The sequence below is a fragment of the Astatotilapia calliptera genome, chromosome 16, assembly GCF_964374335.1.
Source record: "Astatotilapia calliptera chromosome 16, fAstCal68.1, whole genome shotgun sequence".
In the NCBI taxonomy this organism is placed as follows: Eukaryota; Metazoa; Chordata; class Actinopteri; order Cichliformes; family Cichlidae; genus Astatotilapia; species Astatotilapia calliptera.
In genome coordinates, this window is record NC_137437.1 from 26,903,928 (window position 1) to 26,920,510 (window position 16,583).

Here is a 16,583-nt window from a genome sequence, read left to right on the forward strand (position 1 = left end):
ACATTATGTGCGAGAATCAGATATAAGCACACAAAAACATTCACAACCACTGTTTTGCTTTCCTAACCTTGTTAAGGCTACAGTATAACGTGGTCTCTCATAGACGCTCCTCTAGAGATATGACAACAGTCATAAAAGAAAACAGTGACCATTAGTAAATATATTAAAGATCATCTGTGCAAATACCTCAATTTGAGATGCTTAAGACATGAATCTACCATGTTACACACCTGCAAGAAAGCATTGCGTAATTAAAAAAAAGGACGTCAAAACGTCATTTTTAGGAAAATTGATTAAAAGAACATTTTTGACATCAGCTATTACGATTATCGTTAAAGTTGCAAGTTTTCTAAAATAGAGTTGGAATAAAATGAGAACAAGACTACAACCTACTGAAACACATTTCAGCACTTATCCACTCGATCTATAAGGTGGCAACACTTGTCTTGAAATGAAGTGCATTTTAAGCACATTGCATGCATTCTTAACAGTTAAAAATAATTTTATAGTGGATTAACCCAGCGTGTTTTAATGTTATCACAGAGTCTACTGATGTTCTAGTCTCAAAACAAGAAGACGAATGGCCATGCATGTAACGCTGGTTTTGTGCGTTTTCTGTTCAGCTTAATAAATTATTTTCACAAATGATTCTTTAATATAAACACGAGCCCCTTTCAGACATGCACGTCTTTCGATTAATCTGCTGCAATCGCTTCATGGCTAAACACAAATCTGTATCCCATTATCGATTCCATTTCTATAGCTTCCTGCATTTTGCCTATTTTAATATTGGTTGTTGTCACTTGTTGCACTTTTTACTTATATGAAGAAATTTGGGGTGAGGGCAAAGCTATTAAAACAGACTTTTTCTCCTCAATATTGCCAGTTGATCAAAGAAAGTCAGTGGGTTTCTCTGTATAATTCTGAGGGTCTAATCGGTACAATACAGAGTGCTTTGCAGCAGTTACCTTTACAAATCGCTTTGAACTTGGCATAGTTTTGAAGGTTTGCAGTCACATTAATGGACAGGTTTGTTAGACCAGAACTGTGCATGCCTCTCGTGCATCTCAGTGGGTCTCTCAACTCACCAGAGGATGACATAAAAAGCAGCCATTTTAATCAACCATTTTAAATTTGTTATGAGATTAAAACATTTCCACATGATGCATTTTTGCTATGCCAGAAGAGAGATCTCTTTCATGTCTAAGAGGGGCAGCGTGAAGCCTTCTCACCAGACCCACAAATATCGTGTTTGTAGCGTAGCTGTGTCTGTCACAGTCCCGAGTATGTCTGAATTCAATTGTTAGTGACATTAACTTAAAATTAACCCATGCCAGAATGCCACAATGCAATCAGCCGAGAGGCTGATGAAGCCAGTAATGTTTCGCATCCCGTGTCTGGAAAGGGTTCAAAACTGCCTGATGTGTTGTTTTTGTTCTGAATCAAGGGCAGATGTTGCCTTTGCTAGCCACAGAACAGACACTTATGGCAGTTATTTCAGTGTCTGTGAGCAGAACAAACAGAAATCCTGCTGACCACTCACAAAAAAATTAAAAACAGTAGTAACGCCCCCCCCCCCCAGTGATTCTGTAAGGCAGAGACACGTGACAGTCTTTGATGTGAAAATCCTATGTTTGTCTGGCGGACTGCCCAGATTTCTACCAGCTTAAAGTGAAAAGTTCACAGAGAACATTACAGTCTTCACTGTGAAGACTTTTGTAAAACCTTGGCTTCCACTACAATGGCAGGATTCTCGATGTCTGCTTTGCTCTGAACCATCCTCAGCTCCAGTTGTGCAGGGGTAGGCCTTTTCCCGGGGCCAGCCATTTCTGAAAAAGAGGGAGACATTTAAGGGAAACAAACAGGTTTTTGCCCTGTGGTGAACTAAACAAACAAGAACTCAAAGGATAGGTTATACACAGTCACAAAGCTATTTGTTTCAAAATATAAAAAGCTTTTACTAAATATAAACAACAGAAGCAAAAAGTGCCCCAGTAAACAACTTGAAGACAAAGTAAAAAAACCTGATGACAAACTGAAGTCACTGGATACACGCACAAACCCTACCATTGGCATAAGTAATGGTCCTCTTAATGACATGGTGCATGACAGAAACAGTCTTCTCACAGGCAGTCTGTTAAAAAGGAAGATTAGTTTAGCTATGATTCATATATTATCTGCATTTGACTGAAAACACTTATGTGTTGCTGACCTTCAGGTCCTTGGGGTGTTGATGAGTCCAGGCTAACATCAGGGCAGCAAAAAGGTCTCCTGTTCCCACAAATACAGCATCGACTTTGGGGATATCCATGCAGATTTTCTGATCTGTGTTGGTCCCATCTGGTTTCTCTGCAGTGACGAGGACAAACGGAGCCGTTATCCTAATTTTATAGGTTACTCTGTTGATCCTACACGAGGACTGCATCCCCACAGTTTATAGCCATTTTGACAAAGTCAGCCTGATACTTTACTTATTTTTTGGCTTCCAAGAGCCACCAGGAACTGGTCCCCTTGTTTCGATGGAAGGTCTGTACTAGTGAGGACCACGGTCTCTGGACCCATTTTATGAAGCAGGTCCATCACCTGCAGAACAGATAAAAATCCCATTTTCTCAAACTTTGTCATTCGTGATGCCACAAATTAAATCTAAACACAGCCAAACAAAATATTTCTGATATTCACCTCAATAGCATCTTCCTCAGTGTTAATTTTCCTCCCAGTTAAGAGCCTATGAAAAATAATGTCACAAAAAAGCAACAATGGTTGCCATTTTGCATCTTTTAATTAGTTTTTACAGCGTATTTTTAAGCTTCTGTAAAAATAAAAAAATAAAAATAAAAAAAGATCATTATTCTTTTATTCTTCGATGTAAAAACTGTTTAAAATGCACTCACTCTGCTTCAAACTGGTTGGGAGTCAGGATGTCAGCCAAAGGCACTACTTTGTTCTTGTAGACTGGCAGCAGGTTCTCTGGAACATACTGAGCAAGCAACAACAACAAAATACATAAATCTGATTTCCCAACCTGTCTACAAGTAACAAATGGAAATTGTTATACAGTCCAAAATGACTAAACAAATCCTACACTGTAATTCAAGAGTGCGCTGAAGAGCACAAAAAGAACATGACACTGTTCATTAAACTGTCAGCAGCTGGATGTGTGTGGATAACTGCTTACCATAGCACCCTGGTCTCCCATAACAGGATCACAAACTGGAAAGAAGAAATTTTAAAAATGAGGCTTAAAAAAAAGTTCACTTTTTAAAATGGAAAATCCAATCTGACACTCACCGTACACCAAGCTGGGATTGGCCTTCTTCAGCTCCTTAATAATATCAACCACTGTCACCAGGAAGGAGATGTCCCTGCTGTATCCTTTGGGAAGAAATTTTGGGTTAACCTGAACTGCAGCATTGCCACACACACACACAATTTCTAGTTTCTGAGCTTCCTAAAGTTTGGTATGAGATTTTTGGACCTCGGTCACACAGACAACAACCACTGGTCATAAGGTAAAAATGTGTTGTTGGTGACACCTGCTGTGTAACTGAACTGTAAGCTGATCTAAAGTCCCAGTAATGAAGGCCAAAGACCAAGTCTGTACTAATGAGGACCACAGTCTCTGGAACCATTTTATGAAGCAAGTGCATCACCTGGAGAATAGAAAAAAAATCAAATTTTCTGAAGCTTTGTTAATCCTGATGACAAAATTAAATACAAGTGCAGCAAAATGTGAAAGTGAATCCAAATTTTTTCTGATATTCACCTCAGCAGAATCTACCTCTTTCTGGTGACTGCCAGGCACTAGAGAAAACTCGCATCCGGCTTGGCAAGTGATTGCTGGAGGTTGCTAGTGCAAAATTGGTCACAAAAAGGTATATGCTGTTGCACCAAAAAGGTGCTTTGATCGCTAGTAGACTGCTGTAGTTGCTAATAGCTTGCTTGGACGTCTGTAGTTTTCGCTATGACTGAATGCAAATGGGAAGTATTTGCAGACAAGACAGCATTTTTCCATGCAAACAGTGGGTGACCATGGCAATCTTCTAGCAACCAAAGCAATCACAAGGAGGCTCCTGGTACAGCACCCTCTCTGACCCCTCAGTGATAAAGCCTACCTCCATCAGGTGTGTTGTAACGTAATGTCCCACCCAGCCTTATCAGATCAATGCCGCCCACAATAAACTTATACTAATAAAATAATACTGAAAGGAGACACTCCTTAAACTCACCTGTGAGGATGTAGTCATAATGGTTCACATTGTTGAGCTTAATACCCTCATAGAGCACATTCAGTTCTTCTGCTGTCAGTACTTGCCCCTTCCAGTGGCCGTAGCCTGGGCAGAGATAAAAAATAAATAAATAAAACTGATGAAATTTTTCTATTGCTAAATCTGATCTGATTTGGTTAACTCTCTTATTTCAAGGATGTTTTGTGTTAAAGTCTAAAACCATGATTTTAGACCTTTTGAGGATAAATGAGGAAGGAGGACACACATTTGCACTACTTAACCTAATAGAAGGGCTCATATACTGCATTAGCCCTACTGTGCATAAATCAACTTAGCAGACATTGCCATCCTTTCTCTGTTTTTCCATCGACCTAATTCCCTCTGCTGAGGTCCCTCTCCCCTTTGTACTTAGCAGGGCCTCCGCAGCTACTGAATGGAAAGCTTGTATCCTGGCTGCCAGCTCGCCTTTCTTTGTCCCTCTTTCACTATTAAACTAGAATAAACCCTAAAAAGCTGTTCTGACTACAAATGACTGCACACAAAATGGACACACAAACACTCCTGTATACCAGAGGAAAAAATATAAGAGCTCACACAGAGCCCAAACTTGAACACGAGCCAGCGAGTTAGCCTCCTGCAGAGAGGACTTAACAGAAAGCTCACAGCAAAGCAGCAGTTTGTGCTGTGGTTGGGGGCGCTTCCACTGAAACTGGAACATTTCAGAATTTTAATCTTTAAACATACCGGAAATAAGATGAAGGGTCACATTCAAAGTATGATCGAATGTTCAAAACTCATCAGCTTCCCATTTGTATTGGTTCAAGTGATTTCTGTGTAGGCCTCCTGCTCCTGCAGAGAAAAGCGCATTCTTTGCATACTTCAACACATGAACCCCAACTAATAATCCCATCATCTCAGCAGGTGTGTTGATTAGGGGGGAGAAATGCCAACAAACTAAATGTGGGGCAAAGGTTATATCTGTATGGGGTAATTTACTAATGCTGAGGTGTAAACTGAAACCTTGAGAAATTTCACAAACAAAAAAACAAAAAAAACAAAAAAAAAAGTCATGTAGGTTACAGGTTTTGCAACTACTCTGGCTTGTTGTGATAGGATGCAACTGTCATCATAGGCTCATGTATCATATCTGTCCAAACTGTCTTCCGTCTCCTCCTGAGCCACATGATTCATGTGGAGAGTCACATGTGCCCTGTTTAACTTGCTTTATCCCTCATCGTTTTCCCTTCATGCATAATTGAAAATTAACTTGCATAACCTCTCTGAGCATCGGCTTCCACCAGTAACACACATTTCCTGCTCTTTTCCAGCATTTTCATTTCTTTGTGATAGCTTTCACTGTAATCTGCTGAAGTCTGCACAGCTTGTGACTTTATGGCTACTCCTGGTTCAGTGCATCTTAGGCAGCAAAAAATTGTGACAGGTTTTGCTGCTTTCTTAACAGCTAAGTGTTTGTCCTGCAGTGCTGACTTTAAAAAAAAAAAAAAAAAGTAACTCTAGCCTTGAGCCCACTAGTGTAACTGCCATATTTCTTTTCTTAATGACATTTTCACTGTCTAATTGTGTGACTATTGCACAATATACTTGTGAGAACATGCATGTATTCACAAATAGATTTTTTTTTTTTAAAGGTAAATGAAAAGACAGTGGTTGGGGAAAAAAAAAAAAAAAACCCACACCAGTTGCTTAAGAATCACTCGCTTGAAGTAATCTCCAAGATCAGTAGCGATTGCAAGCAAGTAAACATTGACTTGGGATGCCTGTGGCTCAGGAGGAAAAGTGGGTCATCCACTAATTGGAGGGTTAAAGGTTTGATCATTGGCTGCTTCAGTCTGCATGCCAAAGTATCCTTGGGCAAGATACCGAACCCCAAGTTGGTCTGATGCATCCACCAGAGTGCCAGTGTTTCACAAAAAACACTTAAGTGTATGAGTCAGCCATGTCATATAAAGTGCTTTGAGTGCTCCGGTAGAAAAGTGCTCAATAAGAATCAGTCCATTTACTTTCCATTGCTGAGATTTCAACCATAGCATCAGGAATGCTCACATTTTTGCTTTGGGGTCAAACAAGTAAAAATCATTATAATCTGTCAATCAAAAATATTTTTTTTCAATTTGATTTTTTATTTCATCCAGCTGCTTAGAGGACTCTTTGAAGAATCCACAGATACTATTTGAACAACAATACATCCTGATCTTTAGACAGTATCTCGAGATACAAAATATAAAGAAATTAGGGGTAAGGAAAATGAGATGTGGGTATTGAAATGTGCAAACATCCATGGAAATACAATATAGAAGGCAAAAAACAGAGTCTGTACAATTCTAACGAGCTTGAAAATCAGTCAATCACAGTTTGAACGCTCTTAGGCAACTTTCTTGTAATTTAACTAGTCTTCAGGAATAGTCTTCCAAGCGTCTTGAAGGACATTCAAAGCTCTTCTTTGGAGGTTTACTTGCTTTTGTTCTGAATTTTCATTCATCACACCATAAGACTCATTGCCACTGATCTTCAGTCTAGTTATTGGGTAATTTGGCAATTTGACATCGACCCTTCCATTGAGACCATTTCTGATGAGGCTTCGGTGAAGAGTATACGGATCAACTGAAGGTCCAGATGAATCTCTCGGGTCCTGTGTCAGGTTTTTTCCTGGGTGTTTTTTTTATTTTTTAAGGCCATGGCTTTCAGATACTGTTCAGCTTTTTTGTTTTTCCAAGACCTGCAAGTTCTCAGATTTTTAAGGACATACTTTTCCTGTTGAACAGGAGTTTTTCCTTCCCACTGTCACCAAGTGCTTGCTCATACGGGGTTGTCTGATTGTTGGTGTTACAATATAAAGTGACTTGATGAGACTGTTGATGTGAACTAGCGCTAAATAAAAACAAAAATAATTGAATTAATATGTTCATCTCTTTATCTGTTTATTAAGTGGCTGAACAGACAAAACGGTCTGAAAATGGTCAGGTACACGGAATGAACATAAGTGAAAAACAGCCAGTGCCCTTTGAAAAACTTTTAAAAACTTCTTAAGAAACTTTAAAGAACTGCTGCTCAAAACCTATTTGTCAAAAAATGACAAGAAAGTCCGGCTCCTTCGAAGCAAAGTATAAAGAAAAGAGAGTGTGCCTCAAGACATTTCCACAGTACTGCAAATGATATTAGCAGAACATATTTCTGGTTTAATATATAAGGGATACAGACTGGGGCTACCAGATATTAAGCCAATACAATGATTAGCTTTCTGGGAGAGTCCTGGTAGAAGTAAGGCCTGTGGGCAGTTATTTTGAACCTGCTCTCTAACTGAACAGTGGGAGAGACAGAAGACATTTTAAAGGTTTTCTGTTTTTGTCCCAAAATAAGGTTGAAAAGTTTCACCTGTGCACACTGTAAGTTGCACAACATTATAGCTTCACAAACGGCTTGTTGTTGAGTGCGAACTAGACTGAGAAGCACCATGTTTATTTACATGATGGATACAGTAATCCAAGAAAAACAATAAGTAAAAGATATGCCAGCCGTTAAAACTGCTGTGAATCTCTACAGTCTGCATTCACCAACATGTTCCCTGTTAGGACTGTCAATCAAGCCTCTTTGGCGAGAGGAGTGAAACAACCGTCGTCTTTGCCTTTGTGAAATTCTCCCACAGACGTCTATTCAGGACTCAGAGTGCTGTGTGTCTCCTTTGTAATGCCTGCTGTGCTAACCAGCCGCAGTGATTCCTTTAAGCTCTTAGCTGTTACTTTGGGGATCCTTTTAGCGAATTGAACAGTGTCCATTTGGTCTCTGGACTGGAGATATCTGTATGATAATCAACATTGATATGGTCATCTTTACAATGATCTTCTAGATAATGCTAAACAGTCTGCAGGTACTTTAATTACCTTCTATCCTAAATCTATTTCTGCCATCTAAATATAACATCTTTAAAGTTTGTATAGCGATACCCTGTGTCCACTGTCTGGACTACTGCGTGGACATAAAATTCCTGTCCTACAGTAATTTAACCAGAATACAAATAGTTGACAGCCAGTTGAATTGAGTCCCCTAAAGTTGTGGTCATTGACAAAGAGTTATTCAGACTGCTGGCAACATGCTGACAATTTATCTGCATTTACAAATGTTACAGCAATTATTTGCAGCCCTTCAACAATCTCTCTGAGAGTGACTACAGTCACTCCAAGTCAGACTTCAACTGTTTGCAGAAAGGTTGCCTCCCATCAGGAAACCTGTGCAATTCCCTTGTGATCGGATGTGGCTTTGCAACAAGCTCAAGCTCTGGGCAACCACTTAGTCACCCAAAGTTACAATCGGTTACATAATGTATAAATTCATTACAATCAAGGGGCAGACACAGATTTTACTTTTGCAGATGCAAGAAGTGTTCGTTTTATCAGCAAATTTTGGTTTTGTTTTAGTTAATGTTTAGACTAAAACATCGATTAGGTTTGGTAATTTATCTAAATTCTTTCAGTTTAGTTTATAAGTCACCTAAAAAGTATAAACTTACAGTATCCTAAATCTAATACCACATGTCAGCACTTCTCTTCCTCCTAAGCGTTGACATTTTGTTGCACTTTATGATGAACAGGAAGCATGAAGGTTACCGTATTTTTCGGACCATAAGGTGCACCGGATTATAAGGCGCACTGTCGATGAATGGGTCTTTTTTTCCATACAAAAGGCGCAAAAAGCAAAACAAAACAGTCAGATAAGTCAAACTTTACTCAACTCATTCTTCTCTTTATGTTATGCTAACATAGCTGTGTCGCTAGCGATCACGTTGCATATCATAATATACCAGCTAGTTCAATTTCAGTAACCCTACAAATGTCACTGCTGTTTAGTTTTCTGTCTTCATTTAAGTTGGAAGTGATAGCCGAGCTGTACGTCTTAATTTTTCCAGAAATCTCTCAGTCAGAACATGGTATATCATGTTTAGGTGGAAACTAGCGAGCTAACTTCCTGCTAACTTCTAACTCCGTTGAATTTAATAAATTCTGTTTTCATGAATGCCTAGATGTTAAATTTAATTGTTACACCTGGTAAAGCAGCAATGCTGATCATTTTATTAAAGATGAAATAATTTAGACAGTTTTAATTCTCAGTGATGCCGCATTATTCGTTTGACTTTGAGACCTGAAGCTGACAGAGTTTTGGACCCAGATTACTCCACGAGGCTCCTGACTATGGTAGCCGTAATGCTCCGACAATCCATCAAGCGGTGCGGCTTCATAGCTTACCAAAGTCGTACTAAAACATTTTTTGACAGATTTTTGAGCGTGTACCACAAAATCGATTCTAGATCAGTAAGCACAACCAGAATTCATACATAAGGTGCACTGGATTATAAGGCACACTGTCAATTTTTGAAGAAAATTAAAGGATTTTAAGTGCGCCATTTAGTGTGGTAAATACGGTAGGTGAACCCCCCCCCCCTTTGCAATGCTGTTTGTTGGGCACAGATCAAATTGTGGATGTCCTTGTATATGAGCCAATAGTATGGGCTCAAATTCCTCAAAAAAATAAATATTTTGTACTTCTAAATCAGAATCTGTATGTGTAAAAAGAATTTGTGTGTGTGTAAAAAAAAAAGATTTGTGTGTGGACTTAGCCAAAAAATACGTGCTTTTGTCCTCGTGCGTTAGTTTTCATTTATACATAGTCTTGTTTTTGTAAGGAGAAAAAAAGCTTGCTGGCTAAAACTACTGGTGAACGAAATTAAAACTGGATGCAAGGAAGTTGCTGTTCTATTTTCACTCGTGTGACTGAGCCATTCACTTGTTTGGAATTAGGAGGTAGTTTTGCGAAGATAGGTGCGTTGGATGGTTTTTCGGTTGAGATGATTTAATGGAAGTTTACTCGCCAAATGTTATCTAGGGATAGTGGTGCATGAGATGAGCCCTGTTGTTTGTAGTATTCCCAGAGATTTAATAAAATATTGATATTTGTGTCTCTGTGCCAATACAATATCTCCAAACAGAATACTCACAACAATCTTGTGTCAATTTTTACCCCAACCTTACACAATATACAGGTAAAGTCATCAAATCACACAGCGCCGTCACATGGATATGCTCAGAGTTTGGATTTATCTGCTGTTTCACAGCTGAGTAACCTGAGAGCTGAAGAAGGCGATTCCTAGAAAAACATTAACTTCTCTAGTTCTCCCCCTCTAAACCTGGCTGATGGTCACAGTGACTGTCTTTCACTGAGTCGCATATAGCAATACTAACAAGCCAAAGTATACAGACAGAGATAACTCCCCTGTACAGCTAGCAAAATAGTCCCAATGCATGCGTGCAAAGAAGTCTTCTTTTAATCTTTTGACCAACCAAAAAAAGTTGCATGTATCCTTAAATGCCCCTAAAATGTACTTAAATCCATCTACTCTGTTAAACTTAAGCCGTTATATTTTAACCAACTATGGCAAACTGGATGCAAGAGACCTAACTGGATGAGAACGGACGATTGTTTTTCCGCCCTTACAAAAGCTTTCAATAAATGATTTCCATATCCGATCCATGTAATATAGCAGCAGTGACAAAAGTTAATGGTCCAACCAACCAGCATAAAAAGGCTGAGTTGTTACACAAGTAGAAAAAGGAGTCAATCGACTTTATGATAATGAATGAAAAGCACTTTGCTGCTCCATTAAAATCACTCAGCCAACCTGTGTGATTGGAGAACTGCACCGAGTTGATGGAGTCCACTTCAAAGCCCAGCACCTGGGAAGAGAGACATGAAGCAGCTGTTAAAACAGAGAACAATGGGCTCCGTCTTGCACTCTGTCTAAATGAATCACACTGCACTGCGGGAACAGCACGCTGAAGGTGAACCACTGTGAGAACAAGTCAACATTCAGAGTTTCAAAGTTTCAGCTCCCTCTTTCTGACAGCTTCAACAGTTTTTTCCATTTCACAAAATCGCATGTTTGACAAGAACTTTTGCATAATTTAGTTTCTAAATAGCTCCTTCTGTGGACTGTTGACTCCAGTTATCAAACTTGTTTGATAAGAAGAACAATAAAGTGGATTATAATGTAAGATGATGTCACGCAACCACAATTAAATAAGTTACCAGGGAATTCTGATCATTTTTAAGGATGCACTATTGTAAGGGGCAAACACAGACATTAACCAGTGAAAGTGAAGAAGGAGATTATCTGTTTCTTCTTATCAGTTTTGTTAAGAAAGACTTTGATTTCAAATAATTCCTATATATTCATATTTCTATTAAATAACAAAAGTTAATTTATTTTCAAATATCAATATAGATCAGATACATTTCCCTAACGTGTTAAATTAGATTTTTTTTAAAAAGATGAAAATGGGAACGCTATAATGTGATGTAATCACTGACAATGAGTGGTATATTAGTAACAATGAGAATCATGCTGGAATATTTCAGCTCCAGTTTAAATATTAAACAGCATTTGTTGTTGTATTTTTAGGTTTACAGTCGTTTAGTGGGATTAGGGTTAGGGTTAGGGTGGAAAATGGAAAAAGGGCCTTTGATGTTTCTCAGAAAATGTTACAAAATCTCATAAATCAGGAAGTGTCGCTGTGGACCGGTGCTAGATTTTCTACGTTTTCGTTACAAGTTAGATGCTGTTTCCCTCCCCGTCTCTCTCTCTTTGGACTACAGAGGGTTGTTTGAAACTACCACCTGAACGTTAGATCCGGTTCTTCTTACCTGCAGCGGGAACGTTGCCGACTTGTTCCCAACGTATCCCCTGACAACGTGACTCTGAATGGACAACACGCGACACTCCATTATAGTCGACCTGCGTTTAAAAAAAAACACCTGACTGATTCACTTTACCCTAAAGCAGTATTAAAGACGAGGGCAGACTGAAGCAAGCAGAAACTTAGCATGTGGGGAATAAGTCCCGCTTTGAAGGACAGCAGCTGTGCTGCCGAGTCACATTTACGGCTTTTTTTCTTCAGGCAGCTAGGAGGACTCCTAAGTGGAGCATTCACAGACTCACCAGGAATGTGGGGAAACTGGGTTGCAAACACAAAGGGGGTTCCCGTTGTTGACTGAAGTTTATCAGTGATTATTTTTTGTATGTGATAGGAAAACACCTTTTCCACAAAATAAACGATCGACATAGACATAGATATATTTTAAGACAACTGAAACAGCCACATACAGGCAAAAACAATAAATTTATTTCACAATCTCCAGAGAACATTAATTATATTAATATATACTGATGATTGAAAGCCTACTTAAATTTTGTTCAAAAATTTCAAGAATACAAAAAGAGCCCAGAAAAATCTTGTTTAACATATGTAACATATATGTTCAACATATGGTTGATTGGGGCATATATGAGAAAAATGAATAGTTTTCACTGTCATTTCACTATATTATTATTGTAGGATGTATAATTTGAAAATAGGTTTTGGTTTGAATAATTATGGATAAACTAAGCATACTTTGAATTATTATTTTTATGGTTAAAATAACTAACTTGGTTAATCGGAGGAGGATTTTTAATGGGGGACTACTGGTCTGATTGAATCCTAAGAACAGTTGTAGGAGGATGGGCAGGCAGGTGAGTTGATGAGATCTCAGATGAAGGGGAAGACCAGCTTGACCAGCTCAGGTGGGTTATTCTGGAGAAGGAACCACCCCTCAGTGTGATGGGGAACACTGGAAAACAGAGAAATGTAGAAACGGGAACACTTAAATGACCATGAGGAAGTTAAGGGCCTGATTACCACACTGACATAAAAGACAAGCTGGACGAGAGTGGATGTTAGAGCTGATTTAAATACTGGGTGAAAATGAGCCTTGATGAGCAGCAGGTGTGATGACCAAGCGTGGGAAACAAGGACTCCACCTATAAGCAGACCTTCACCTGCCCAGCCCTATGTAGACTTTGGACAAAGGGAAAAACACAAAACAGCAAACAGACAGGTGGAGGATTATGATGCTAAACTCTGGGTACTAACGGAGGGATCAGAGACACAAACCGCAGAAATGAGCTTCTTCTAAATCGTACCTGGCCTCTCCCTTAAAGAAAGCGTGAGGAATTTGGTTACTCAGGAGGGATTAAGAACAGAGCTGCTACTCCTCCACATCAAAAGAACCAGTTGATGGGATTCAATTATTGGGCTAAGCCTCTTGGAACACCTCCTAAGTGAGGTGTTCCAGGCATGTCCTACCAAGAGGAGACCCCGGGGCATACATGTTGGGGAGATTATATCCTTCAGCTGCTTGGAAACACCTCAGTTTCACCCCGAAGGAGATTGGGGAGGTGGACAGGGAGAGGGCAGTCTGGGCATCTCTGGTTAAATTGCAGCCTCCTAACCTGGACACAGACAAGCAGAAGAAAATGGATAGAGTGATGTCCAACACATAATTGGGGCAATAGCTAAGGTTAAGGTTTGGTGTTTCTGATCCAGAAACAACACCAACACGATTATATCAAATCGTACGATGGACGGATGGATAGATTTTTATCATTTAATATTCTGTACCATTTATCTAAACTGTGTTTGAGTAAATGAGACAATATCATCTGTGTGCAAGGCTTTGCTAACCATAAAAAAGCTCAATCTTGCAGCCGAAAGTATTCAGTGTGTTCTTTATACTCTATATCAGTGATTTCTAAGCGCAGATTCGAAATTAATGACAAAAATGTTCAAGGACAAGCTGGATTTGTGAGTGAGATACTGCTTTGGAGACTCAGTTTTGACTGGTGACACAATAACCTCAAACCTGGCGCTTCTATATTTCATACTGGCTCACTTTCCAATGTAGTTGTAACTAATGTAATCATGTAGCCTCCATTCTGGGCCATGACATGAGTCATCTAATAAAGCTGGGTACTTTAAACATGTGCAGCTGTGCCATGACAATATCAGCTACTTCCACAGCTGAGGGAGTTATTGTGACGGTGAGGAAGGTCAGGGTTATCGTGTACAGACTGTGAACTGATTATTAAAACCTTGAGTAATGAAGATTCTCAGGAATGAGCACACAATCTTAATTCTCAACGACAAAGCACTTCAGTTTGAGCATGAAAAAAAAAGTATGATATACGTGCTTACATCAGTGATCAAATGTTCTGTTCCAGTCACTGCTGATGCCAAACAATATGCCATTCCTCCCTAGAATATGATGTAACTTTCACTTAACCAGACAGTAGTTAACATCATCAGTATTGTGTAATGTTTTTTTTTTAACTTTATGCCAAGAAATCGAACACAAAAAATGCTCCTATCACCCTTCATTTACTCGGTGGGCTACAATGATTGTCTAAAAAGAATCAGACTATCAGACTAGCAGTTAAAGGTCAAAGGTCAAATAAATATATTAACTAATGCAAAGTACCAATGGCTAAATGCTGTGATATAATGTCTTCTATTACCACTGATTTACTCTTATGATCTACAGTAGATTCCATATAACTGAAGTGATGAGAATATTTGCTACCACCAGGGGGCCCAAATCAGCAGAGCTCTGTTTGGTATTTAAATGAATGAACAGGAGATGTTACCTGAAAAATCACAGAAGATGTAAAGCATGTAGTACACTGAAAGAGGAGACTTTAAGTTTATGTATTTTACTTTAGTATATTATCAACACACCCACGCGGGACTCATGAGTGAGTGTTTTCCTAGTTCTGGTCCCAAGCCCAGATAAAGAAAAAGAACGGTATGCAGCGTAAAATCTTTGCCAAATCAAATATGTGGATCAGAAAAGATACAAACAGCTGTGACGACAGAAAAAAAGAGTAATGACACGAGGTAAAGACACAAGATTCAGTCACCGAAATCAGGCCTTATATAATCAAACAAGTCTCACTTTTTAAAGGGATACCTGGGTTTTTGGTCTGTCTTTACCTATTAATGTCTGTTCAAACAACGTACGCCCACAGCTATGACTCCAAGAGATGATAACACACAAAGAAAGCATTGCATGCTTCCGTGCAAGCAGTGGCACAAAGACCATATTGAATCATGTCAGGCTTTTAATGTCTTTTAAACTCCCCCATTAAAAATTAATCAGCAGATGTCAGAGGAGGAGAGAATGGAAGTCTCAGTGAGGAGGGTGAAATCAGGAGGCAGCTGAAGGGTGGACTGCACAGACCACAGAGCACGGAGCGTCCGACATCTGGACGAGGAGCACAGAAGCCAACAGAGAATAGCAGAACCAGGTGGATGAGCGGAAATTGTTAATAAAACGCACACGGGGCAGCGGCAGAGAGAAACTTAAGATACAGCTGGTAATGTTTTTCACTGTTACAGCGAAAAACAGGCGAGCCCATATCTGTAGCATCTGATATAAAATGAGGATTTAACGCCTGAATTTGAGGTTGAAAATCCTTGTTGGTGTCCAGCAGTTAATGAGTGGTTAGTGTGCAGCTTTTAGTGAGAAGAAAAAAGGGCCTGCAGTGGCATGTAGTGATACACCTGGGTGGTATCAGTGTACTAATGAAGGTGTTCCTGTGTTTGGAGGGAAAGGCATGAAGTTGCATGTCGTGTAAACAGCAGTGGAGGAAGTTTGCCCTTTGAAGTGGAAAAATATTACATTGCAAAAATTCTCCATACAACTAAGTTTTGCATGACGACTTCTAGAAAATAAAGGTACATCAGTATAATAAAGGTATACTTCAGTATTATTATTATATTATTATTAGATGCAGAAAAATGCCTCTTGTAAGTGTTACATTTCAGCTTATTATATATATTCTAAGGCTACTTTACCTAAATATCTAATCAGCCAATTACATGGCAGCAACTCAGTGCATATTGTGGACCTGCTGAAGCTCAACCGAGCATCAGAATGAGGAACAAAAGGCAATTCACGTGACTTTGGATGCAGACTCGTTGTTGGAGCCAGACAAGCTGGTCTGGTTATAACAGAAGCTGTTGATCTGCAGGGATTTTCAAACACAAACATCTCCAGAAGTTACAGAGAATGGTCCAAAAGAAGAGAAAATATCCAGTGAGCGCCAGTCCAATGTGTGAGAATACCTGTTGATTCCAGACATCAGGAGAGAATGTACAAACTGCTTTGAGCTGACAGGAAGGCAACAGCAACGTGAATAATCACTCATCTCTGAAACTATAACAGGTCAAACCTTGAAGCAGATGGGCTCCAGCAGCAGAAAACCACACCGGGTGACACTCCTGTCTGATAAGAACAGGAAAGTGAAGCTACAGTTCACACGGTTTCAACAAAATTGGACAAAATAAGACTGGAAACATGTTGTTTGTTTATTTGATGAGTCTTGATTTCTGCTAAAGCATTCAGATAGTTAGGTAGGAACTCGGCGTAAACAACCTGAAACAACCATGTTGTTTTTATTAACATTAATAA

At 39.2% G+C, this 16,583-nt stretch overlaps 1 protein-coding gene across 1 annotated transcript; it reads right to left on the bottom strand.

Annotated features, from left to right (window-relative positions):
• Positions 1–1,030: 1,030 nt before the first annotated feature.
• On the bottom strand, positions 1,031–12,177 carry LOC113008041 (pyridoxal kinase-like). Its single transcript, XM_026145169.2, has 11 exons — positions 11,940–12,177; positions 10,918–10,972; positions 4,230–4,334; positions 3,292–3,375; positions 3,179–3,213; positions 2,895–2,980; positions 2,683–2,728; positions 2,472–2,583; positions 2,213–2,349; positions 2,068–2,134; positions 1,031–1,829 (listed from the first exon to the last, which is right to left on the bottom strand). The coding sequence occupies exons 1-11, from the start codon at positions 12,018–12,020 to the stop codon at positions 1,702–1,704; spliced, it is 936 nt and encodes a 311-aa protein (XP_026000954.1). The 5' UTR covers positions 12,021–12,177; the 3' UTR covers positions 1,031–1,701.
• Between the last annotated feature and the right edge of the window lie 4,406 nt (positions 12,178–16,583).

What these genes read in the sequence shown, in the direction of transcription:
- LOC113008041 (XM_026145169.2), bottom strand. Translation starts at nt 12,020, where the DNA reads ATGGAGTGTCGCGTGTTGTCCATTCAGAGTCACGTTGTCAGGGGATAC. An exon ending in CAATCCCAGCTTGGTGTACG is followed by an intron (nt 3,214 to 3,291) that starts GTGAGTGTCAGA and finishes TCTTCTTTCCAG; the next exon opens with TTTGTGATCCTGTTATGGGA. An exon ending in TGGGAGACCAGGGTGCTATG is followed by an intron (nt 2,981 to 3,178) that starts GTAAGCAGTTAT and finishes TTGCTTGCTCAG; the next exon opens with TATGTTCCAGAGAACCTGCT.